General features: G+C 48.0%; 3 protein-coding genes and 1 pseudogene across 9 annotated transcripts in view; 3 read left to right on the top strand and 1 right to left on the bottom strand.

Annotated features, from left to right (window-relative positions):
• LOC143522146 (centrosomal protein of 95 kDa-like) overlaps positions 1 to 3,640 on the bottom strand; it is a 14,430-nt gene extending 10,790 nt beyond the window's left edge. Inside the window, 5 exon segments of the mRNA XM_077015884.1 lie at positions 802 to 880; positions 1,526 to 1,621; positions 1,890 to 1,997; positions 2,153 to 2,281; positions 3,213 to 3,640. Of these exon segments, the coding sequence (XP_076871999.1) occupies positions 802 to 880; positions 1,526 to 1,621; positions 1,890 to 1,997; positions 2,153 to 2,281; positions 3,213 to 3,231 (431 nt within the window). The 5' untranslated portion in view covers positions 3,232 to 3,640.
• A 249-nt stretch (positions 3,641 to 3,889) lies between these two features.
• Positions 3,890 to 10,881, top strand: LOC143522144 (putative ATP-dependent RNA helicase DDX5; annotated as a pseudogene). The gene is made up of 13 exons (XR_013132928.1): positions 3,890 to 4,071; positions 4,795 to 4,963; positions 5,061 to 5,157; positions 5,314 to 5,447; positions 5,559 to 5,624; positions 5,732 to 5,873; positions 6,065 to 6,225; positions 6,815 to 6,987; positions 7,102 to 7,212; positions 7,340 to 7,401; positions 7,584 to 7,643; positions 9,473 to 9,695; positions 10,094 to 10,881. The product of XR_013132928.1 is annotated as a putative ATP-dependent RNA helicase DDX5 (transcript).
• A 229-nt stretch (positions 10,882 to 11,110) lies between these two features.
• Positions 11,111 to 14,703, top strand: polg2 (polymerase (DNA directed), gamma 2, accessory subunit). Of its 3 annotated transcripts, none has more exons than XR_013132930.1 (8): positions 11,111 to 11,912; positions 12,072 to 12,189; positions 12,522 to 12,627; positions 12,779 to 12,964; positions 13,121 to 13,261; positions 13,427 to 13,507; positions 13,722 to 13,836; positions 14,200 to 14,365. XR_013132930.1 is itself a non-coding variant. In XM_077015882.1 (8 exons), exons 1-8 carry the CDS (start codon positions 11,441 to 11,443, stop codon positions 14,363 to 14,365), a joined length of 1,371 nt encoding a protein of 456 aa, XP_076871997.1. In that variant the 5' UTR covers positions 11,115 to 11,440; the 3' UTR covers positions 14,366 to 14,703. The 3 variants fall into 3 exon arrangements, 1 of the variants encoding a protein (XP_076871997.1); XR_013132929.1 differs by having other exon boundaries at positions 13,707 to 13,836; XM_077015882.1 differs by having other exon boundaries at positions 11,115 to 11,912; positions 13,736 to 13,836; positions 14,200 to 14,703.
• A 154-nt stretch (positions 14,704 to 14,857) lies between these two features.
• srp68 (signal recognition particle 68) lies at positions 14,858 to 25,261 on the top strand. 4 transcript variants are annotated; one of them, XM_077015878.1, is made up of 16 exons: positions 14,858 to 14,989; positions 15,390 to 15,456; positions 15,549 to 15,662; positions 15,807 to 16,002; positions 16,417 to 16,499; positions 16,623 to 16,732; positions 16,924 to 17,006; positions 17,261 to 17,401; positions 19,663 to 19,761; positions 19,895 to 19,962; positions 20,087 to 20,240; positions 20,824 to 20,918; positions 21,235 to 21,364; positions 21,991 to 22,066; positions 22,257 to 22,309; positions 23,016 to 25,261. In XM_077015878.1, the coding sequence occupies exons 1-16, from the start codon at positions 14,902 to 14,904 to the stop codon at positions 23,241 to 23,243; spliced, it is 1,785 nt and encodes a 594-aa protein (XP_076871993.1). In that variant the 5' UTR covers positions 14,858 to 14,901; the 3' UTR covers positions 23,244 to 25,261. The 4 variants fall into 4 exon arrangements, with proteins under 4 accessions (XP_076871993.1, XP_076871992.1, XP_076871996.1 ...); XM_077015877.1 differs by having other exon boundaries at positions 20,087 to 20,534; XM_077015881.1 differs by lacking the exons at positions 20,824 to 20,918; positions 21,235 to 21,364; positions 21,991 to 22,066; positions 22,257 to 22,309; positions 23,016 to 25,261 and adding exons at positions 20,336 to 20,553; positions 20,631 to 20,817.
• The last annotated feature ends 431 nt before the right edge of the window (positions 25,262 to 25,692 follow it).

The raw sequence follows: 25,692 nt of genomic DNA, 5'->3' as shown, positions 1-25,692 counted from the left end.
AATATGATAGCGTGATGGTGACGCCACGCTGTTTGAATATGATAGCGTGATGGTGACGTCACGCTGTTTGAATATGATAGCGTGATGGTGACGTCACGCTGTTTGAATATGATAGCGTGATGGTGACGTCACGCTGTTTGAACATGATAGCGTGATGGTGACGTCACGCTGTTTGCATCCCTGAAGGTACACCATGACTCAGAGCGGCCCAACCTCTACGGCTGCTTAGTGTGCATGACTGAATGCAGTTAAACCAGTCTAACCAACTCTCATAATGACTCATTCTACCCCCAAGGCTCAGACATATGATGACAAATAACACCACTTTGTTTTCTACATAATAGGTTTATTCATTTATCATGGCCCACATTACATTTTCCCCCCTTCAGGTGAAACAGCCCCTTTAACTCCTGACATTGCCTACATCAGAGCTTTTTGATAAAACCGCTGAGACTACCACCACCACCACCACGTGTGTGAGTATTTAAAAGGACAATGTAAATGCTTATGGTCCCAGCGTGTTCTCTACAGCACTGCTGGAGAGGACCTTTTAAATGCCAGACCAGTGGAATGTAAGAAATGCACTCAGAACAGACCTGTTCTGTCTCATTCTTATCGGTCACATGACTGTTTGCCCTGCAAGCAGGATTTTTAAACCAGCATATCTGCACAGTCCTTGTAAGAGGAGATAACTGTAGTCCTGACACAATCACAACTAAATCTGGTCCTGGTGAACCATTAATAACAGTCGTGATTAGATTTAAAGCCCAAGCTGACTGTGCGTGTGTGTAAAATGCTCACTGCGTGGAGAAGGTCTGGGATGTCGTTTGCTCTTCATCAAGCCCCTGTATTTCTGCGGGGTGAAGTGTACCATTGAGTTCTGTGTTGGGATGAAACGGTAAATGAAACACTGAATCACTGCAGCATTGCCAACAATCTGTTTCCAGCGGTATGTGAAATCAAACCAGAAAACCAAACCTGCATACATGTACTAGACTGACTAAACAGTAGAAAATAAAACCCCAGTTAGAGCATCAATCAATAGAAACTAAAGAGTCACATTAACTGCTCCTATATTCTACCTATTAAGTGCTCATTAAGGTACGTGACCACCAAATACATCAAAGAAATATATTTCCATGCTTCAACTCCTGCAAAAGAAAACAAAAACAACCAAACAAAGGGGAGGAGCCCACTAACAGGGAGGAGCCCACTAACAGGGAGGAGCCCACTAACAGGGAGGAGCCCACTAACAGGGCAGGATACGACCTCCAGAAGAAAACGTCATGTTTGGCTTACAGCTGGTTCAGACCCAGCACAGCAGTATAGCACCGAGCTCCCCCAGCACATGAGTGTCCATGTAAATCAGCCCAGAACAGGCACTTTTAACGCCCGATATGTCCAGTACGGGGGAACCGCTGCATCTTACACACCACAACAACTTACACCTACCACGAGAGGACAGGCATGTTCACTCTGGAGAGGGGGGGTGGGGTGGGGGTTAAATCCACCTCCAAGGACTCACCTCCACAATCCTCTTCACTCAGGTACTCCAGGAGCCCATCAAAGATCTCCAGAAGGTTCCTGATGGAGTCCTTATCTCCTCTCACCACATTCTCACCTGACGGAAAAGGGCAGACAACACAAGGTCAAGAGTTTGACCGCTGGAGTTAACATGAATGCAGAAGCAAGCCGTGTTCCCCCAGAACAAGAGCCTCATTTTAATGGGCAATCAGCAGAAAGGGCTGAACACTGGCAAACAGCTTCTACAGAACCACCCATCAACCTGTCTACATCGAATCACTTAATCCACCTATGCCCGTGTGTGGTGAGAAAATAAATGTAATGGACAGTCAGACAGAAAATGGAACAGGAAAACAAGTCCTCACCAGTGATGTGAGATAAGCTGATCTGGAGATAGTCCAAGGCCAACGAGTCGATTACAGATTGTATGTTGTGGATGTCATCCTCTTGGCTCTTTGGCACAGATATATAATCTGGAACAAGGCAGAAATTAAGCTTTCAAATCCCAACACTGCCATATTCCACATTTACACAATCATCTCGGAACAAGGTTTTTCTTCTGTGCTTCTCCATGAAGACGGGACAACAGGGAAGACCAGAGAATCGTGTTGTGTTGAGATGCATTTACCGGGTACCTTCTCCCCCAAGATAGCCTCATACAAAGCCACAAAGACACTGGCGTCGCAGTCCGTTATTTTCTGTAACGTCAGGTTAATGTGACACTTGCAAAGTAGATCATTGGCCACATACACCCAATCTGTGGGAGAGAAACACACTTTAAACCTGTCCTGATCAGTCTACACACCTGTCCTGATCAGTCTACACACCTGTTCTGTGAACACCTGTAGCCAAAACTCTTATAACACCATATCACTCTGGGTTTGGCACTGAGCCAGAGTTCAACCGTCATTTGGTAGAAACTGACATTCAGTGGTCCACATTCAATCAGCAGCAGCGCACGTTTTCACCACAACGGAGGATAAACATTCACATCGCCATCAAAAGCAAATATATCGATTTGAGACATTTTGCCGCTCTGTCGACGCGCATGCGCGCCACGGATCTGTCACACAGAGACCAACCGCACAAACATGCAGGAACACATTAAGACAAACTCTAGATCACTGAAGAAAGAAGCAAAAGTCTCTCACAAAACAAACCGACGTCGTGACCGACAGCGACAAATTACGTTACAACTTCACCGACACCAGCGAACCCACAACTCACTAGTACTGACTCACACTTTAGCTAGCTGGCTAGGTGAAAAGTTATAAAGTTATGTATTTGTGACTGGACGATTGAATATAAACGCAGGCAGTACTAAAAATAAGGTGTATAGTCCCAGTGTTAAATGGGACGAGTTTAATCGGCACCGATATTCATAACTTTAACCCGAAGGTACCTAGCTAGCACGCATGCTAACTTCATTAACTACAATTACAGGCTATGGTAGCGTGCTAGCTAACTGTGATTTTTTTTACCAGATAACAACCTGATCCAAGATCAGAGTAGATGTACAAACACCAAGCCCTCAGATATTCAGAGAACTGCGTATACATGGAAGAAATAGGGTTGGTATTCTAGCTAGCTAGGACGATTTACTTCCCCCACTTAGCCTCTAGCCTAGCCTAGCCTAGCTGAACTTGTGGCGTTGCTATGGCTCGCGAGCTCGCGCCCCGGCGCCTCACCTCTCTCCTCGGTTCCCATCTGGGAGTCGTCGGCTCGTCCCGGTCGCTATAAGATCGAGAGTTTCCCTTCAAGTAAACTTTTTTTTTATTATGAAAGTTCTAGATTAAATGACAGCGGTATAAGATAGAAAAATGCGCATTTTTTTAGCAGAATAAAGAAGAGTGGCCGCCGCTGCCGTCCAGTAACGCCCGCCCGCCGCGGTGTGAACCACGGACATTTAAACCGCCACGGCCGCCTGATTGGGTGAAGCGGCGCGGCGGTGTTTGCGGAAGAAAATTCACCGCGACGCCCAACAACTCGCGTTTCCGTCAGCTAATCGTTCGTTCGAGGCCGCTTCCAGGCGAGAAATGATCCCATTATTTAATAATAAAACCGTTAAACACGCGTATCTGGCCAACTGTGACATTTTATTCATAACGAGCGCTGACGTTAAAGCGTCTGTCGGCGTCGTCTCGTCTCCTTCCGCGCCAACTTCTGTTTTACGATATAGTTCCCTGTACGACCTCAAAGCGCACGTTTATAGTGTCACAGTCTACGCATGCGCGTTTTTTGTCGCCTGTATCGTTAACGCGCTTCATTAAGAATTATACAGTATTAAAATCTTTAAACTGACAGCAGCATTCAAAATAAGTTTACTGCCCAAAAAAAGGGTTAAAAGGAGTTCCGGCGCAGCGGATTGATAGGAAAGTCATTCGCGTGAAGCTCTGCCGGCGTTTTCCGAAGCCATTTTCACCACCGAGCAAAGGTTGTTCGGAGAGGAGTCCATTAAATATAAATATACACACTCTGCTGTTTATTTTCTGTTTAAGTTTTAGTCATGCCTGGATATTCTGACAGAGATCGTGGAAGAGATAGGGGGTAAGTTCGGTTTATTTGTCTCCGTTTCCGTGCGAGGTCTCGTCAGAAGTGGGGCTCGAGCCGTGTGGCTCGCGAGGCAGAATCGCGCCAAATTCACTAAAAAATGTCGCCGGTTCGTTCAGGTTAGCCGGCGAGCTAACGACGCCACAGGGACGTGTGTGTGTGGGGGGATTTAAATTTACTTCACATTTCGCAAAATGGGAAGTAAAAAGAAAATCAGCGCCGTTCTAGCTAACGGTGTCGACTTGGCTAACGTTAGCTAGCCCGCCAGGCGTCGCGTTAATCGGTTAATCCGAGTGAACTCGGCCCTGTTCGTGTGAGTGAGACCGTGTTTCTCCACCTCCCCACAAGCGACGTTATTCACCAAGTATTACAATTTAGTACAGTTAGTATTTAGTTATTCTGGTGTGTCTTTTGGTTCACTGTGTGGTAAAATAATGACTGATCCAAAATGCCGGCCGGTTCGCTTATCTTTGTTCCTCTACTGGCCGGAGTTAAAATGGCAGTAAAAATGTGACGCAGAAGTGCTGAAAACGAAAAAAAAACATCGCTCGATTTATGCAAAGTTGTGGATTTTTATGTCAAAAAAAACACTTTACGTGGTTCTGTTCGCCTGCGTCTGTCGATGGTTTCGATGTAATGGCTGCGTTTGACGTGTGTGTGTGTAGGGGGGGGGTGTCTGCATTTGCCCGTTTTGATGTAATTTGCCGTCTTGTGTGTCAGGTACGGGAGCGGCGCTCCTCGGTTCGGGGGTGGCCGGAGTGGACCCCCGCCCGGGAAGTTCGGCAACCCGGGCGAGAGACTGCGCAAGAAGCACTGGAACCTGGACGAGCTGCCCAAATTCGAGAAGAACTTCTACAAGGAGCACCCCGATGTCACCCGCAGACCAATGGTTAACCTCACCCTAGCTCTTCTCAAAATCTGAACCGTGTTTGTGTAAACGTCAGTGTTTTTATTCCCTGACTGTCCAATTGTTTGTCGCAAAACAGCAAGAGGTAGAACAGTACCGAAAGGCAAAAGAAGTTACAGTGAAAGGTCGAGATTGTCCCAAGCCGATCATAAAGTTCCACGAAGCTGCCTTCCCCAGTACGTATACAACGCTTCATGTGCATTTTCCACATAAAATACTCAGTCATATGTTTTTTTTACTTTTAAGAAGCCATAGGCATGCATCACCTCCATACTGTTGTACAGGTATGTAAGCATAAGGGTCTGGAATGCTGTATCTTTACGTTGTTCCAGATTATGTGATGGAGGTAATCAACAAGTTGTCCTGGACTGAGCCCACCCCGATCCAAGCACAGGGCTGGCCTCTGGCCCTTAGTGGCAAAGACATGGTTGGCATTGCTCAAACGGGCTCTGGAAAAACCCTTGCGGTATGTTTTTTTATTCTTTTGATCTTGTGTCTGCAGTGTCAGTAGTTCTAGATATTTATCAGTAATTCTGAAGTGAACCAGATATGAACTAAACATCTGTTTCCTTTACAGTACTTGTTGCCTGCCATTGTGCATATTAACCACCAGCCCTTCCTTGAGCATGGAGATGGACCAATCGTAAGTTTACCTGCGTTCCTCCGTTACTGTGAATACCTTCTGAGCGGGTTACCTGTTATGTGGTGGACAGATGTGTGCACTGACCTTTGACCTCTGACCCTGTGCAGTGCTTGGTCCTGGCACCCACACGCGAGCTGGCCCAACAAGTGCAGCAGGTAGCGGCGGAGTACGGCAAAGCCTCGCGGCTGAAGTCCACCTGCATCTACGGCGGTGCCCCCAAAGGGCCCCAGATCCGCGACCTTGAGAGAGGTGGGAGGGTCCACGTGGCGGCTCTCGCATGTGCAGAACAATCTCTGCTTTCATTAGACCTTTCGGCCGCTCCGACGGTCTCCGTGTCTGCTGCAGCCGCGCATTACGCTGAACTGTCCGCTGAATTAGACGAGTCTTTCTGTTGACGTTCTTCTCTGTATGACAGACTGATTTTCTTCGTTCCTTGTCAGGCGTTGAGATCTGCATTGCGACGCCCGGCCGTCTGATCGACTTCCTGGAGGCGGGAAAGACCAACCTGCGGCGCTGCACCTACCTGGTGCTGGACGAGGCCGACCGCATGCTGGACATGGGCTTCGAACCGCAGATACGCAAGATCGTGGATCAGATCCGGGTGAGCTGGATCTCTGCCTTCTGTGACGGACAACGATGCAAACAGATGCTAGTTACATTCATTAGTGCGAGCCTGAGATGAACGTTTTATCTTTAACGAGTTTTACGCAATATGGGTAAATGGTTAAAAACACGAACATTGACAATGACAGATCCTGAGGCTGGACCATCTACAAGTGAAGCGGCCACCGTATCTGGTTGATAAAACCCAGCATAAACAGAAACGAAAAGTTTAGTGTATATATGTTTAGTGATTTTGTTTTATGGCCGTACGATAGAAATTCAATGGTCTATATTGATTGTTGTGCTGTATTTGTTTAGAGGTTAAACAGTTGATTAAAATTTCATGTGGGCCACAGTGTGTATTGCAGTGGGTTAAGTGGGTTGTGAGGCCCTGGTATAGGCCGGATCTGTGTGAGTGGACAGTGTCCTTCTAGCAAGAAAAAGAAAATCACAAAGGCTTGTGGTTGAATGTTAACTGACTTTTTGCAGTGTGGACATAATGTTCCTCATTAAAAGAATACTGCATTTCAGTTCAGCATTTTTCCATTTTCAAAGCAAGTTCTGTGCTTTCTCCCTCCCACACACAGCCAGACAGGCAGACGCTGATGTGGAGTGCAACCTGGCCCAAAGAGGTACGTCAGCTGGCCGAGGACTTCCTGAAGGAGTACGTCCAGATCAACATCGGGGCACTGCAGCTCAGCGCCAACCACAACATCCTGCAGATCGTGGACGTCTGCAACGATGGCGAGAAAGACGACAAGTGTGTACAACAAGGCACTTGATTACCCTGTAATCGCACTTATTAAAAACTAAAGATATTCTCCTTTTTTTTTATTGCACAAATTCAAAAGATTTCTGTCTCGGTCCCTGTCAGGCTGGTCCGCTTGCTAGAGGAGATCATGAGTGAAAAAGAGAATAAAACAATCATCTTTGTGGAGACTAAGAGAAGGTGTGATGAGCTCACCCGCAAGATGAGAAGAGACGGGTAAGAGCTTTTGGGGGGGGGGGGGGGGGGGGGGGTGACGCAGTCTAGGGGGCATCTAGAATATTTTAGGGGTAAGAGACAGTGTTATTTTTCTTTTGCCTCACATGCGAGTTCTGTCGTGTTCCAGATGGCCTGCCATGGGAATTCATGGAGACAAAAGCCAGCAGGAGCGAGACTGGGTTCTGAACGGTGAGGGCGAACGCAAGCACCACAGCAGCGCCACGGAGAACCTGCCGCCTTCCCCAAATAACCGTCCCCTTCTCCGTCCACAGAGTTCAAATAACCGTCCCCTTCTCCGTCCACAGAGTTCAAATAACCGTCCCCTTCTCCGTCCACAGAGTTCAAATAACCGTCCCCTTCTCCGTCCACAGAGTTCAAATATGGCAAAGCCTGCATCCTGATAGCGACAGACGTGGCTTCGCGCGGTCTCGGTGAGTACGTCCCCCCGAGGACTCCGCCTGTTGTCATCTGTGTCTCCTTTATTTTCCTCCCTGTTTTGTTTTTTCGACAAAGCCCCACCCAAAACAAACATCCAACAACACGCAAAAGCCAAAAGCATTGTCTCACTTTTACAGAAAGTGATTATTTCTTTATTTTTTTTTTTGCTTTCTTTAACTTCTCTATGCATTCTGAGTTTTTCTCACCTAAAGGTGGCAGGGGCTAGGCATGACGTGGCCCCAGCAGAGGGGGAAGGAGGCGTGGAACTGGGCGGCTGGCGGCCACCCAGTCGCTTAGAGAGGTGAAATCTAAACTGTCCGAGCTCCGCTCTGTGTGCCAGTAACCTTCAATAAGGCAGTGTGGCTAAGCCTTTGCTCTTTTTACATCTGGCGGGTTTTTTTTTTTAAACAATGCACATCTGTTCTCTGTCCATGGATTCTAGATTACAAATGCACCTTTGGGTAACACGGTTTATCCAGTCGTGTGTCTACTTCAGAATGGCTACCAAAAAGGTTTTACAGTTTGTCTGTTTTTTTTTTTGTTTTGTTTGGTTTTTGCCTTGCATGCATTTTGTACTGCACCGAATGGCAAGTAGTGGCTTGTTTGGGATTTGAAAAGACAATTTACTTTCATAGCTTATAGAAGCATGCGGAATTGCAAGCAAAAATTTATATATTACATTTGAAAGTTTTATTTATTTATTTTTTCCTGTACTCAAAGTGCTGGCGTTTATGAAATGGAGAGAGCAGTTTTTCAACTTCCATTCTTCCCGTACCGCAATTGGTGAGAACTGGCACATGCTTTAAAGGGGCTGCGAGACACCTGTAGTGAAGCACAACGTTCTAGTCGTAAAGCAAAGTGCTCGAAAGGAGAGCAAGACAGCAGCAATAATCCAATTCCACGATTGACGATCCTCCCTCGTCTGTTTTGCTTTTTATTTAATTCTTGTTGTTCAGTCATGTCGAGACCTGCCAGTGAGACAGACATTTTCTCAAGTGAACACTGGCTTCTGGGTAGATCTTGCCTAGACGAGACTGTGATGAGGGACTTGGCCAGCGCTCATTGATAGACAAGAGGGAGGAGGATGCAACCAAACCTTTTTTTGAATATTTTTGTTTTTTTTTTTTGTTTTTTTTTTTGTTTTTTTTCCCTCCCACTTTATTTTTTTAAACCCTTTGGCTCTTTTTGGGGCCCCTCACGTTAACCGCGGTCTATTTGGTCTGGGCAAGACAGCAGTGTGGCCTTTATTAGCAAAAGCTTCTTATGAGTGTGCTGAAGGGAGGACTAACGGACCTGCCTGTAGAGCCCAAAAAGGCCCGAGGTCCTGGGTGGGCACACGAGGAGGCGACAGTGCGGATAGTGGCCCTACTGCGTTAGAAGCACCCGGATGTCACTTGACAATTTGTGGGGAGTTGGCTGCATTGGGAATGGACAAGTGAATGCATACTCCTTAATGGTAAGCAGTTTATTCTCCTGGTTTAAAATGGGGGGGGCGGGGGGGTCATTTTGAGGTTCATTTTCTGTTTTATTGTTCTTGTTTGTGGGTTAAAACAAACTGGAGTGTGCATCCTTTCTCTTCCCACGGTAGTGTTCCCACGAGGCTAGTTATGGTTTTTCTTTCACCTTTTTGTTTTGGATTTGTCCTTTAATGTATCCTTAACGTATCTTTCTTCAGCCCAGCTAAGTTTCCAGTGATTGCTTCGTTTTCCTGGCACTCCTGCTAACTCGTCTCTCTCTGGTGTGGCTGTTGTGGTGTGCAAAAAAAAAAAAACCCATTTGTCTGCGCATCCGCGCATTTTTGCCACACTGCAATGCTTTTCAGATGTGGAGGATGTGAAATTTGTCATCAATTATGACTACCCTAACTCGTCCGAGGACTACATCCACCGCATCGGCCGCACCGCCCGCAGTCAGAAAACGGGCACGGCCTACACCTTCTTCACGCCCAACAACATGAAGCAGGCGGGGCGACCTCATCTCTGTCCTCCGGGAGGCCAACCAGGCCATCAACCCCAAACTCCTGCAGATGGCGGAGGACCGAGGAGGTGAGACTACGGAGCTTCTGAATTCTCGTGGGAAAGAACGGTTAAACCACCGAAGGATCCTTTGAGCGATGAATAACTCGCGTTGACTTGCGCTAGTGATGTTAAAACGTATTGCTCTTCTGTGATTCAACTCGTGCCCTGGAGTAGTCAGGGCAAAAGTTAAAACCTTTTTTTAACAGCGACCCCTTGTAAAAAAAAATTTCCTCTTTTACTTTATCCCGTTATCTATATTTTAGTTGTGTTCATTGCCTTAATGTTCTGGTCCTGAATGACCTGGTGTTTGTGTACGTGACCGTGATGTGGTGTATCTGCTAACGGGTTGTGAAGTAGCATCTGTTTGATCGGTTTGGACCGTTAGGTCGACTGGGCCCCAACACTTGCCCTTTGTTGCCCTGCAGGTCGTTCCAGAGGCGGTCGTGGAGGCTACAAGGACGACCGGCGGGACCGCTACTCCACTGGGGGTAGGAGAGATTTCGGTAGCTATAGGGATAGAGATGCTGACAGGCCGTACGGTAGCGGCCCCAAGGTGCAGAACGGCACTTACGGTGCGGGCAACAGCTTCAACAAGGCGAACGGTAGTGCCGGCGCGTTCAGCAGCAACGGCTACGGGGCCGCGGGCCAGGCCGCCTACGGCACCGGGGCGAACCCCAACGCCTTTGGGAACCAGAACTTCCAGAACCAGCCTTTCCAAGGAAACCAAGCTCCAGCCCAGAACGGCATGAGCCACCCACCGTTCCCCTTTAACCCCCCTCAACCACCCCAGCCTCACCAACAGCCCCCTCAGCCAATGGTGCCCTACCCAATGCCCCCTGCATTCCCACAGTAGACTAGAATAACGCTGCAGACAGACGCACACAGACACACATTATTATTATTATTATGATTATTATTATTATGATGATTGGTGTTTTTTCGTATTAGCAGTAATACTGTTCTCCATTCGTACTGGTTCTTGTGCTTACAGTGAGGCTGGTGGTCCGCTCGTTGAGCGCCCAGCCTGATGAACACATTGTGAGCTTGAAGCAGCTGTATGTCATTTACCTTTTTCCTTTTGTTTTTGTTACATTCCTCGGTAATTTATTTTTACTAGGAAATGCACTTTTTTTGATTTATGTTAAAAATGTTTAGACACCTGAAAAGAGGACCATGCACGGACCCTTAAAATAAAGAAGGCAAAAAAAAAGGACTTCTGTTTGACTCCTTTAATGACTGACTTCAACATTCAAGAGTAACTTCAATTTGAGAAATAAACATAGTAATGAGGAATTAGTTGGGTAGCTGATTCATTTGAACCTTAGTAGTGCTTTACTAGAAGGAAATTAATTACTCTAATTAATAAAAGTGTTACACGATGAATGAAGAGGCATCAAAAACAAATGCATTTGAACATGATCTAATGCTGAGTGTAATTGGAGCTAATACGGTTCTGTGAGAAGATCAGCCCGTCTGTAGGGCTTCATGGGGGAAAGTACTTCCGAGATCACGGTGCACACGTGTTCTCCTCCCCCGCAAGGAGGGAATCTCGCTTTGAATCTCGCTTTGGTTTATTCCAGTTGAGCTTTCGGATACATTTCAATGTTCTGTGGAGACGTTCATTACAGATTTAACCGTGCACAATCATTAACTTATGGGGTCATGCTTCTAGTGTAGATCTGCAGATGAACGAGATCATGGAGTTACGTGACTAGCCAGCTAAGTTAGCTAACCACACATGAGATGCACTTCAATGCCCACATGATCCCGGGATGATGTTCACCTACTGTATGAAGAGGCGACTCGTTCTCCTCGGACGAGACGTCTCATTCCTACATGACCTGCTGACGGTACCTCGGATCTACAGCCGCGGAACCAGCCACGAAGCAGCGGATCCTGCGAGCCTCCTGGTGCAGCTTTGCCGTCGGCAGCACTACATTGCACCGGGTGAAACCCACGCCGCGTCCCTTAAGCGGGGCAGAGGTTGTGGGTATGGACCATTGGGTTTGGACCTTCAGAAGAACGTCCTGGAGCAGTGGTGGACTTCAGTGGTGCGCTCAAGGGCGCAGGTGTTCGGCATCAGCACCCCGCACTGCTCCACCACCAGCACCGCGGCGTGGGTCCTTCAGGGAGATGATGTGCGTAATTCACTCAGCCAGAGGGATTTGCCAGGAACTCAACTAGCTGAAGGACTTCGCCAAGTTCTCCAGCGCGGCGAGTTCTTTCGGAGTGGTCTTCTCCAAGGTGGGCTGCCTCGTCCACGGACGAACTTCTACGAGTTGTAAACCATTTTGTAATGAAAATGCATGGACGTGCAGTGTTCTTTAAACGTAAGTATAAAGTCTTTTGCTTGGGTTATTTCGCTGGTGGTCCCGTGTCTCTCTCTGGCTGTCTGGACCGTAGGGGCTCTAGATCGGTACGTCCCATCACTGGAGCTCACCAGCGGGAAGTTGCCGTTTGGCCTGGCTCAAACCGGCTTGTGCTTCCAGCCAGAATCGGCGAGTTCTGATACTGTCGGTTGGTGAGGACTCGGCTTTTCCTATTATTTCGTTACTAACCTTAAATTTCATTATGATTAAAAAAACACGCTTGACTATCCCTTTAGTACCATGTTCAGTGTGAATATAAATGTAGAGAGTACAGAATCAACAATAGATTAATTTAAATAAAGATTAAACATTGTGGGCTATATTTGATACAGGTAATTAGTGTTTCTAAATATCAATTAAAAGTTCCATTAGTGGGGTTTAAGTTTTAAATTAAGAATTCTGCCAATTACAGACTTCTCAGACCTGGATTAACCGTAATCTTAAAGTAATCACAAACCATGCACTCGTTTTTGCCATGCAACAGTTCCTCCGAGGTGACGGAGGCCTGCCTGGTGTGGTTCTGTTCACCTCGCACCTCCTCCCAGTGGCTGGACTACTGGACACGCCAGAGACTGCAGTGGTGGAGAAAGGTGACCACACGTCCAATTTTAAAACATCCACACGGCACAGCCGCCTGCTGCCACCAAAGTACTGCCGCTTTTGGTCAGCGGCGCTTTTAAATGGCCAAACCTGACTTGCTGCCATACCCCCCTTTCCCCTTACACACACACACGGCTTCAGTTTGCTCTGGGGCCATCCGACTTCAGCGTGCATGATGTATCTGGGGAGGAGCTGAAACAGGGTGCGTCCCGTGGCGTGGAGGTTCTCTACCATTTCCCCTGGGGCACAGAGGTCCTGGAAACACTGTGGAACCTGGGAGATACAGACCTTCTGAACACTCACCAGCACAGTAAAGCCAAACTGCAGGTACACGGTGAAACATCGTCTTCTTTCGCACTGTATTTTTTTCTGTTATCTTCCTTCCCTGGTCGATAACAGAGAGCTATTAATTCTGGGTCGTTGGAGTTTAAGCCCCGTGACCCCTCCCCCGTTTGTCGTCTCCCCCCGCCCCGTTGAATGTAGTGCAGGGATGGGCGGAAGGTGGTGGTGCCTCATGTCGTCTCCGTCACCAGCAACATGGACAGAGCAGTGCTGGCCTACCTCTCCAACTCCTTACAGGATGTACAGAACGTGGACAGCAAACAGAGGCTTCATCAGAGAAAGGCAAGTTAGCATAGTTTAATACACACACACACACACACACACAGTTTTACTGAAGTGTACACACAACATAGTCTTTTTTTTATCAGTGTTTCTTTCCTGTCTTGAGTTAGATTTTACAAACTTGTTTAATTCCATTTGATCGTTTTGATCCTCTTTTTCCTTCAGGTGCTGAAGCTGCATCCTGTTTTAACGCCTGTTAAAGTCGCTCTAGATGTGGGAAGAGGTTCCACCTCAGAACTCAGACAGGTAGCCATTAACAGACCGTTCACTACAACAGTCTACATGTATAGATCCTTGTAATGCATTCTGTACTATAATTCTAGATCTAATACTAGGATTACTACACAGTAAATATTTGTTTCATGTTAACATCTCGTTTTATGTTAACATCTTATATTATCAGAGCTCTTTTGAAACTGCAAAGGGTCCCTAACTGTGATCTTAGATTTATTTACTACAGATGTATTTGATAAGGTCTGTGAGGGCTTGCTACAGGAGTTCTTAGATGTGGGAATCTCAGCCTGGCCGGGGTATATGGACACCACACAGACCTCAATGGAGCGTCAGCATGCCAGGTTTGACAATCTTGAGCTTGTGCTATATTCAGAGCTGAATCTCAGTAGTGGAAAATATCTGCATATCCTGGTTAAGTTGTGATTCTGTTTAGTATGTCTGTAAGCTTCAGGAGTGTATTTATGATATACACAGTATCAAACATCTATAGAACATGACTACATGTTCACACGTGAAAAGAATCAAATGAAAAATGGCCTCTGCTGCACTTTTCTAGAACAAAAAAATTGTTGTAATCATAGTACAATAACACAACAAAAAAAGAAAGCAAAAAGAATTTAATACATTCTGAACTGCATTAAAAAAAATAATCCAGCTATACTTTATAGAACAGTGCTGACCGCTGCCCCCGATCACGTGTCCAGGTACGATGAGATGGGCGTGCTGTTTGCGGTGACCATTAGTGAAAGTACCCTGAAGAATGGGCTCCTGCAGGTTCGGAGTCGTGACACCACCATCAGGGAGACCATGCACATCTCAGAGATCAAGCAATTCTTCCTCAAATACATATCGGCTGCAGGAAACATCTGACCCCCCCCCCCCCAATCCTCGGAGGATTGTCAGACCTCAAAGCTGGAGTACTGATACAGATCCATTTACTGCCTTTGATATCTTGATGATGAGGTTTGGCGAGACGGCACCAGAGAGATGGTGCTTTGTGCCTTTTCTCATGTTTGACACATACAGCCCCTGGTTCTCAGTGTTAAACCTTCTGATACAACATCAGCTTGATTAATAATGATACACATTGTAATGTGACTGATGTCAGCAGTTAACTTTTGTTACACTGCAGAGTTTGTTCTTTTATGTAAGTTTATGGTAAAAAGTAAAACATGGTTGAATAAAAAAATAAAAATACTTGTGCTTTATGCTTTTTGTCATATTTTTGCTCTTTTTTTAAAAATTAAGCATTACATCTTGGCCTAGGCCCCAACAACTCAGAAATGCCATGACAACGGGGTTCTTCCGGAAGTTAGGGCGATGACGCTTGCGTGCTCTTTGCGCGTCTTGTATTTCCGGGTCAAAGGTTTATATCCTGTTCTGTGGAGACGTGTGCTGGGTGTAAAATGGCCGCAGAGAAGCAGAATGAGGTGAAAACGGCGCCGAGGGACGAAAACAAGGAGAACTCGACGGACCAAGGGCTCGGACTCGAGAGTATCTTTTATACTACGCGTTTGTAGCCAGCAGTAGCTGAATGATGAGTGTGATTTGTTAGGTTAGTGAGCTAGCCGGCGTGCTAACGGTGGTGGGTGTACGTGTCACTGTTCCGCAGCTGTTATTAAACGCCCTTAGTTCGCCTTCTTGATCCGGGCCAGCGGTACCGGGCTGGTCGTACCGGCGAGGCTCGGTCGTGATCGCTCTGGTGACACCAATGTTATATGTTCTGTTGGGTTCGTCCAGCTCTGCTCGTTACGAGCCCCCCGGTCCCCGTGAAGTGTGTGTGTGTGTGTGTGTGTGTGTGTGTGTGTGTGTGTGTGTGTGTGTGTGTGTGACATCTGACGTGTCCTGTCACATATGGAGCTGTTTGTGGGTTTTTCTTAGCGCTGCTCCACAGTCCTCCAGATAATCAAGGACTCGCAGCAGCAGCATGGACTCAGACATGGAGATTACCAGCGATACAGGTGAGGGTGTTTGTGGCGATGGTGTTTCTATGGTGGTGTTTTGAAGGCCCGTGCTGACCCCCCCACGTGTCCCTTCCGTTTACTTGTCCCAGGGGTTATTGTTCCCGGAGGCTTCGTCGTCTGCGCAAGACGCTGGGCTTCAGGATGGGCAACCGCCACAAGTTCACTGGCAAAAAAGTGACCGTGGAGATGTTGACCGACAACAGGTGTGTGTGTGTGTGTGGAGATGTTGTCTGACAACAGGTGTGTGTAGCAGCAGTGTTCTGCTGTAGATGCCCTGCTGGTCGTCGCATAACGAAACCATCGTCTCCCTCTCGTTCTTCACCTCCATCCGCCCCTCGTCCACACAGGTACCTGCTGCTGGTGGTGATGGAGGCGGAGCGCGCGTGGAGCTACGCCATGCAGCTGAAGCAGGAGGCCAACACGGAGCCGCGCAAACGCTTCCACCTGGTGGCTCGTCTGCGTAAGGCGGCCAAGCACGGCGAGCGGCTGGAGAGACTCTGTGACAGCCCGCGTGTCGACGCAAAGACCAAACTGGAGGCCCAGGTACCCCGACCCGCCTCGCTCGCCTTCGCAAGGTAGCACGAAGGAGCGCTTCCGTCCTCGCATCCGATTGGCTCGGCCACCAACAAATCCGTTGTAGACTGCTAAATAGTAACGTTAATAATATTAACTATATTGTTGAAACTGTATTTCTCGTGCTTTGCATGGCACCAGCTCAACCCTCAGTAAGCTAGTGCCTCGAAGTTTATTAATTTAGTACACCAATCAGCTTTTAGTTTACTGCTGATGAGTTGGAGGGAGGTAGCTTAGTGGGAACAGAAGCCCCTCCCACCGAATGAGTGCCAACCGCTGTACGGTTTACGTCTGATCAGTGTAAAGAACTGCTGTGTTCCCATGGCGACTGCGTCTGCTAGCGCAGTGTGATTGTAACGGTGTGTGTGTGTGTGTGTCCGCTAGGCCTACTCCGCGTACCTGCTCGGCATGGTCCAGTTCGAACTCCAGCAGTGGACTTCGGCGATGGAGGCATTCAACAAGTGCAAGTGAGTGTGCGGTTGGGCCCCGGCCGCGTTGACGCTTGTGATGGTGTTTTACACGCGATCGGAGACGCGCACGTGTGTGTGCGCGTGTGTACACGTGTCATCATTGCTCGCATGGGGTTTCAGGACCATCTACGAGAAGCTGGCCAGCGCGTTTACAGAGGAGCAGGGTGTTCTGTACCGCCAGAGAGTGGAAGAGATCTCCCCCAACATCCGCTACTGCGCTTACAACATCGGTGGGTGATACGCGCTCACACACACACACACGTGCACTCACACTGACATCTTCAGCAGCATTGTCTACATCTACATTGACATTTAGCAGACACTCTTATTCAGGATAATTTACAGAAGTCTCTCTCTCTCTCTCTCTCTCTCTCTCTCTCTCTCTCTCTCTCTCTCTCTCTCTCTCTCTCTCTGTGTGTAGGTGATCAGAACGCTATGAACGACCTGATGCAGATGAGACTCAGTGCAGGAGGGGGCGGAGCCATGATAGCCGAGAAGCTTGAGGTCAGAGGTCGCGCTGTCACCGCGCTGGTGGAGGTCACAGATCCTCCCCTGGTCCACAGCCACACACACTAGCTCTGCTTTCAATGCTAGCGGTTAGAAGTTGGGTCATGTCCCACTAGAGGGCGCTGTAGGGCTGCTGCGAGGCACTTCTTTTCAGAAGGGACTAAACGGGCAGAAATCCAACGTGTCTTTAGTGAACGTGCAGAAACATCCTGTGCGTGTTTTAATGTGTTTTGTCCCCTTTGGTTGTCCAGGCTCTGATCACTCAGACGCGGGCGAAGCAGGCGGCCACCATGAGTGAGGTGGAGTGGAGGGGTCGCACCGTCCCTGTGAAGATCGATAAGGCCCGCATCTTCCTCCTGGGGCTGGGTGACAATGAGTCTGCCATAGCACAGGTGGGAGAACACACACACACACACGTGTACGCGCACACACACACACCGCTGTATTAATGCACCTTCTTTATTTCATAACATGTCTTTACAGTTCTGATGGGGAAAACTCTAATCAGTATGTTTTATGTGAAATAAATTACTTGATTTGCCCACTAAATCTAGACGTAATATCTAGTATTGGCCAGGTTGCTGTCCTGTGTCCATCCAGAGGGGGGCGCTCTCACCCTCGTATCCATTTGGTATACGGTTGTTGTGGTATCGCCTCCACCCTCGCCCCACCCTCGCCTTAAGCATGTCGTCCTGTCACGGACCTGACTGCATTCTCCACATTATACACCCCTTTTACACACACACACACACACACACACACACACACACACTTCCCCTCTCAGACCACCGTTTGTTTTAAGACACACATGTGTCTGCGAGGGAAAGCCCACATGCCTCCTGTGTCTGCGCTGACGCGAACTACGTTTTCCCCAAGTATCCGATTGAGAGAACCGAACAACTTGGAAACACGGGGGGGAAAAACGTGTGTGTGAGTGAAACCCGAGACTGTGCTGTAGGACACGTCACTGCTGTTAGGAGTGTGAAGCCCGCACCGCCCCTTCAAGTGTGTGTGTGCACGTGGCGTGTGTTCTAGGGTGGATGAGTCATTAGTTGAGATTGTCGGATTGGCGATTTTGCCCCTCCCCCCTGCAGAGAGCCACTGCTGAGGGGCCTCACTGGACACCCGAGGGTTGGGTGTCCCAAGGCCCCGCCCAGTACACCTGATCCAGCCAATCAGAACTATTGGAGACCATGGTGGATTAGGGTCAGGTCTTGTATCTGTAGAAAGTGTAAGTGTATGGGTTAGAGATCTTTCCTTCTCAGAGTGTCTCACTGAAGTGACCCAACTGGTGTCGTTTTTGAGCACTTCCTCTAGTTACGCTGACGTGTGTGTGTGTGTGTGTGTGTGTGTGTGTGTGTGTGTGTGTGTGTGTGAGTGAGGTCTTCCTCCTTTTTCTGGTCTGAGCAACTGGTTTTCCCTGTTGTGCTTTATGCCCAGCAGGTTTATGACCATTATACACACACGGTGTTTCATGGCCACACATACAATACAATAAACTTTATTGATCCCATGAATGAGAAATTCAAGTTCCCCCGGGGCCACGGTGTAAATCACAGAGATCCCAGAGCGGCCGCTGCATGAAGTAAATTTAGGTGCACAGCCGTTCACAGATTGGGGGCAGAAACAGAGAGAAACACTAGGAGACAAATATGACCAGAGATTCTCAACAGGACAACAGTCTGTGAGCACACACAAAATCCCCATAGCACATACAAGCATTGATAACACAGTCAAGCAGGGAGAGGAGTGATCCATCTAGACAGGGGAGGGGCTGAGGCAGAGGCCTGGCCCCAAAGTTTTGTGTCAAAGGTCGCGGTGGAAGGCGAGAGCCATCTCTGACAGTCTCTGTGTGGGGGGTAGGAGCAGGTAACCAAGACGACGACCTTCTGGGAGAAATTTGTTTGGGCGCCAATGTAGATAAAGGAGAATGCAGATTTTAGCGCGGAGCTCGTCCTTGAAAACGTGAAACTCCTTAAGTCCATTTTCTTTGTTAAAATTCGAAGAGCATCATCAGAGTTCTGAGAAGACAGAGAAGCTGAGCGAAAACCAGGAGTGCAGGAGAGAGGGAGAGAGGGAGGGGGAGAGAGACGGAGGGGGAGAGAGCGTGAGACCGCCTCTCATGAAAGCCGGAAGATGAAATGACCAGTCCAGCCTCATGTTGGCTTGTGTGTGCTGCTGTATTGACTGGTCTTTAATCATGGGTTCACATAGGTGCTTGTGTGTGTGTGTGTGGGGGGGGGGGGGGGGGGGGTGCGCTATGTAAATATGCCTTTATTAATAGAGGGGTCTAAAGCAACACGAGTGAAAAATCTATAGGTTGCGTAAATAATAAAGTCAAACGTATGGCCTGGCTTTTCCAGTGCTTTGCTGGTAATTCTTGCCTTTATGAATTGTCAGGCAGGTCCTCTGTAGCATGTCTTCACTGCCTGTCACCGTGTGTGTTCATCTCTCTGCGTGTTGTCTACGTGCACTTGCGTAAACGTCCAATTCCGTCCTGTCATAGTGGGCCACCCAGCAGACTGTGTAACGGTGTTCCGGTTCTGACACCAGGGGCTTAAGAACCTGGGCTGCGCTACACGCTGTAGAGCGTCTGGGTCGGTGCTGGACGGGAAGCGTGCAGGTCTAACTCGCAGCTCCGTGTGTGTGGCAGGCTGCAGACGAGGATACGAAGGAGCGGCTGTACGAGACCCTGCTGGCCGAGTGCCGAGACACCATCCAGGCCGTGAGGGAGGAGCTGAGGGCGGATCTGGTGAGTGGGGCGTGGCCGCCGGCACAGTCACACCCCCCAGGGGCGGAGCTGGTGAAACAGCACACTGAACGAGGCATGAAAGTGTGTGTGTGTGTGTGTGTGTGTGTGTGCGCGCGTCTTTTATCTCCAACAGAAGCAGAGAGATCGGGCTGCAGACAGTGCTGAGAGTGGAAAAGTGTCCAACGTGCAGTACCTGCATAGGTGAGTGTGTCCTCCTGACGAGGGAGGGGGTAGACACACGTGCTGTGTGCACACTTAGTGGAGTAATGGAGATTACAGAAGGGCCCCTCATGGATCGTGTGTGTGTGTGTGTGTGTGTGTGTAGCTACCTCACCTACATTAAGCTGTGGACGGTGGTGAGGAGGAATGAGAGCATGGCCCACGCACTGCAGGCCAAACTCAAGGAACCGCAGACGGATGAGAACAAGAGAGGAGCACGACCTCAAGATCTCATACGCCTCTACGAGATCATACTGCAGGTACACACACACACACACACACACACACACACACACACATACACACAGTACCGCGACCTCAAGATCTCATACGCCTCTACGAGATCATACTGCAGGTACACACACACACACACAGTACCACGACCTCAAGATCTCATACGCCTCTACGAGATCATACTGCAGGTACACACACACAGTACTACGACCTCAAGATCTCATACGCCTCTACGAGATCATACTGCAGATACACACACACACACACACACAGTACCACGACCTCAAGATCTCATACGCCTCTACGAGATCATACTGCAGGTACACACACACACACACACACACAGTACCACGACCTCAAGATCTCACACGCCTCTATGAGATCATACTGCAGGTACACACATACACACACACACAGTACCACAACCCCAAGACCTCATACCGACTTCATTTCTCCTTGTGGTAGCATATCACAGAGAAATCTGTGATAACCTCACCTGATGTAGACTTGTCATGTGACCTGTCCCAACTTCCCCCTCTGTTTTTTTAATTGTTCATCGTTCTTCTCTTCCTAACCGCCCCTCTTTGTTCTCATAACCCTGGACTGCAGAGTCTGTCTGAACTGGCAGGTCTGCAGGGCTTGGAGGAAGATCACACCTTCCAGAAGGAGGTGGCCTTGAAGACGCTGGTCTATAAGGCTTACAGGTGCGTGTACCAACCTGACCGTGGGGGATACGCTTCACTGATCCCAGATCAGCCCTTCACTTCTCACCCCCTCATGTCATCATGTAGCCCAGACCTGAAATTAGCATGCGTGCAAACATGAAGCCAGTGAGAATTCATTAAAATATTTTGAATTCTTGAAATTTAAGAAGGGGGAGGGGTGGTGCTATAAGTTAAACATTAAGTTTAACACATGCGAGACGTATGTGAGACGGGTCTCGCGTCCAGGCTCTACTTTGTCTCGCATGTCTCTCATCTGGCCCATGTGTCCACCTGTTCCGTCTCACCTGTCCCGCAGGTGTTTCTTCATAGCCCAGTCGTATGTGCTGGTGAAGAAGTGGAGTGAAGCGTTGGTTCTGTACGAGAGGGTTCTGAAATACGCCCGTGAGGTCCAGTCCAAGTCCAAACACCTCAATAACCGCCTCAAGGTACAGCACTCTCCATCTTCATGTCCAGCAGGGTTGCGCTACGGCGCTTATCCTGCACAACGGCCCCCGAATAACTCATTACGCATCGTGTCATTTGAATAATGCTGTTGATTGGTGGCTTTGTTGCCATGAGCAGCTGTAGCTCCGCCTCCTCACTGCAATGTTTGGTATGAATTGCTAGTTGAAACGGGCTGAGAGTCCTACGGCCGTCTTGAACTAACTCGTTAATAACTTCAAAGTGATGTGGTCATCTCCTCTCGTACTGCAGAGACTGCATTCTTTTTTTTTTTTTTTTTTTTTTTTTTTTTTTGTTTTGTCACGTTGTCACATCAGCTTATGGTTCGTATAACCCCATTAGATTCTGGCAGGAGTAACAACCCCCTAGTCCCAATCATGAGGTTGAAGCTGCCTGTGTTTGTATTTCAGGGGGAGAAAGTGTTTCATCTGAATAGACTTGTCTTTTGGAGAGAAGGCCAGGCAGGCACTCTAGTGGGGGACGTTGTGGCCATAAGTGATGATGATGATGGTGGTGGTGGCGGCTGACTGGATGGTCAGCTCTCTACCATTGACTTGTGGGTCTTGTAATCTTTCTTAATCCCTTTCCTATGCCTGTTGCTCATTTGAAGGACCTTCCGGATGTCCAAGAGCTTATTGCTGAGGTCAACGCTGAGAAGTACTCTATGCAGGCGGCGGCCATCTTGGGTGGGTCTCCATCCAGACATTTTTTTCCCCCCCGTTTCACCTACATTTTCAAGGGGGTTGTAACGGAAAGGAGAGACGCTCCCCTGGAGACGTCACCTGTGGCCGTAGCTCTTGGTTTGGGTTTAGTTGGTTTTTAGATGCTCCGCTGGGAGACGCGTCCTCTGACTGATACTCTGCTCTGTTCTTCCAGACAAGGAGGACGTGGTTGAGGTGCCTGAACAGCAGCAGGTGAAGGACCACAAGGTGAGAAACGACGTCCTCTCAAAGCTGCTTCTGTATATTCACATTGTTGAAGGACCGAAGAAAACCAGCAGTGTTAACAGTTAAGACGGCCGGCACTTGCATTATGTAAATTGGCAAATAACTGAATACAAAACCACAAAGTGCATGTACAATAACCTAAACATGACTCCAGCATACTAGACACAGGTTTAACGCTGTCTGCCTAGCAACAGTTTACTCTTCTCCTGTCCTGAACACGCATGTTTCTGCGGGGCGTGCATGTAGACCTGACCCCTCCTGGGTTGTGTGTGAGGTAGTATTGTCTCTGTCGTGAAGGCGATACCGCGTGTGTTCACATGCCGTCATCCGCCTTTTATTCTCCGTTAGTCCGAACTGTGATTGTTTCTAAGTAAGACGTCCTTTTAGCCTCCCTTGTTTATTATGTCTCGGGGACATAGACAGCTGCTAAAATTAATTGACATCACATTACGCACCATTGGACTTATATAATAAATGGGTGTCCAGGTAACGGCAGGCTAGGAGTGTATAATCCGTTGCCGAGCTACAATAGAAACTACTGGCTGGTCGCGGACACACCCTAAAGTGGCATCTGAGGAAGTTTTGCTTGTATACACTCCTACGCACACGCCGTGACACTCGCTGTAACGTGTCCTCGTCACAATCCATACTGAGACATCGGTTCTGACGTTCTCCAAACTCTTCCCAGCCTCTGTCTCAGCGACTAGACACCTTCCGTCTGGACCCGTCCCTCCTGGGCAAGCACCCCAACCTGGTGCAGTTTCCCCCGGACTTCCAGCCCATCCCGTGCAAGCCCCTGTTTTTCGACTTGGCTCTCAACCACGTGGCCTTCCCGCCCCTGGACGACAAGGTGGAGCAGAAGGGCAAGGGCGGCCTCACCGGCTACATCAAGGGCATCTTCGGCTTCGGCAGTTAAAGCGAGGCCCAGGCTTCACTCCGGCCCGCATGAGCAAAGACCTGACAGCCTTCCAGAGTCTCGGCTCCATCTCGAGTTGCTCCAGACACCCCCCCCCCATCATGCCCCATCATGCCCCATCATGCCCCATCATGCCCCATCATGCCCCATCATGCCCCATCATGCCCCATCATGCCCACCCCTTTCCTCTTTCCACTTGATCCTTATCGTTGTTCTAAAATCAGCCGTCGACGTCGTTCAGGCCTGGAGAGCCAAAGCACGGCAGAGTTTAGGATACAGTCTGACAGTTTCTTGCTCCTCTGAATATGATTGCGCACGCGGTGATTGTCTTGATCTAGTTGCGCGGTGTTGACACATCATAGTCGGGTTTGCCGGAGTCGAGGGGAGGGAGTTTGGCCTCGGTCGCCGAGATCTGACTCGGCACAAATCTTGTATTCAAGTCCATGAGTTGCATCAGGTATGTTGGAGCAGGTCAATCACTAAACGATGCAGTTCTCTGGCTCTCCAGGAGAAGTTGTTCTCAATCCAGTCATTGGAGACCATATATATACACACACACACACACACACACACACACACCAGGTAATGAAGAACATATATATATATACACACACACCCACACACCAGGTAATGAAGAACATATATATATATATATATATATATATATATATATATACACACACACACACACACACACCAGGTAATGAAGAACATATACACACACACACACACACACACACACACGCTGCTCCACCTTGGCCAGGTAATGAAGAACTGCTGTGTTTGATAGCTGATTTTATATTCATGTGTATGAGGAACTGGACCATGTGGAGAAACCTGGTCTGCTCAAGGTTTCCCTAATAACTGGATTGAGAAACTCTACAGTCAGACTGGATGGGGGTGTGGCCTGATCATCGTGGCGTGGTCATCACTCTTCAGCTCTACCACATTTCGTGTATGGCTCATTTTGTTTGGTCAAGAAGGGCTCGGGATTCAGTGGATTGAGTACGATTTCGTGTTGGTAGTCAGAACCCACCATGCTTCAGGGTCCATATCTGGTCTGTACGAATCTGCACAGACGTCGCCACATCTCCCAGTGTTACATCAATATATTCGTATATATCTAGATAAATTTTGTTTAATTTTAACCTCTTGATCTAAAGTTAACTAGTTTTAACTGTAATTGCACAGGTAAGCCAGTGTTCTGCAATTAAACCATCAGAGCAGGATATGACCTATTTACTCTAGAGCGATGTACGTTACAGGAGGAGAAACGGAAGGATTCTGGTTTTCAGTGAAGTTGGGGAAGGACTATGAATTTGCATTTTAATCTCTGTAAGACCACCATGACAGCAGGGCTCCGCCTCAGTCACTTGTGTACCGTCGTTATTTCTATATTAAAATTAGGATCTGTAACGTTTATTTTTCTACTCTGTACTTCAGTTGTAAAGGAGGGTTGTCATTACTCATGTTCCACACCCTGTCGACTTTAACCAAATAAATGAATTGTAAGAATATGTGACTCCATCAGAACGGTGGGAAAATCTCTCTGTATTCTCAGATAACACTCTGAAGACTTTGTTAAAGAGAACGCCAGCTGTGTCTGTAGTTTTTGACGCATTTTAAAAACATCCAGCGGTTGTGAGCTCAGGAGCTCATCGTTAAAGTTTACTAGCCTCTTTATTTCAGTGTTACTGTAGGCGTTTGCGGTAGACGGGTGCTGCTGTTCGTGTCGACTAGTACCAAAGTGAATCTGTCACCTTCGTACCAGGGTTTTGAGTCTGGTCAGCGTCCATGTCTTCTGAAGTCATTTCTCAATACAGTTCTCTCACTGAATGTTTTGGGATTACCTGTTGTACTCTGGCTAATGTGCCGATATTTAGTTTCTGGTCTTAAATATTTTTTATTCGTTTCTTCTTTTCCTTTTGTGTGTTTTAAGATCAAAAGGGTGGCAAAAAAAAAACTGAACTCAAGCTGGAATATCTGAAAATGTTTTCTGCTTTGACCATGAGTGAAATTGTTGAATGTGAAAAATGGAAGTGACACAAAAATGTGGGAATGATGGTTGAATTAAAAGCTCCTAATTAAAAAAATGAAGCAAATGAAAAGCGTTGTGTTTGAACTGCCTAGGGGTGTGTGTGTGTGTGGATATTGGACAGTATACTATTGTTCTGCAGTTCCAGTTTGTCTTCTAAGCTGTAACGCTGCTCTTGGTGCTGGGTTTCAAATGACATGTCCAGAAATTACAAACATGTCATGAGATCAAAGGTAGGGGTGTGTGTGTGTGTGTGTGTGTGTGTTCGTGTTCAAGTGCTCTTATGCTACTTGCCTCCTTTTCACTCACCCCTCCCAGAATTCCACAGCTGATCCGTATCGCTGTGGCAACGACAGCCCATGTCACATTCCAGAACTTCCTGCGCAGCACAGAGGAGGGTTCTGTGTTTCACAA

Source organism: Brachyhypopomus gauderio, chromosome 8 (genome assembly GCF_052324685.1).
Source record: "Brachyhypopomus gauderio isolate BG-103 chromosome 8, BGAUD_0.2, whole genome shotgun sequence".
In the NCBI taxonomy this organism is placed as follows: Eukaryota; Metazoa; Chordata; class Actinopteri; order Gymnotiformes; family Hypopomidae; genus Brachyhypopomus; species Brachyhypopomus gauderio.
The sequence above is the reverse complement of the archived record's forward strand: the minus strand, read 5'-3'. Positions and strand labels throughout refer to the sequence as shown.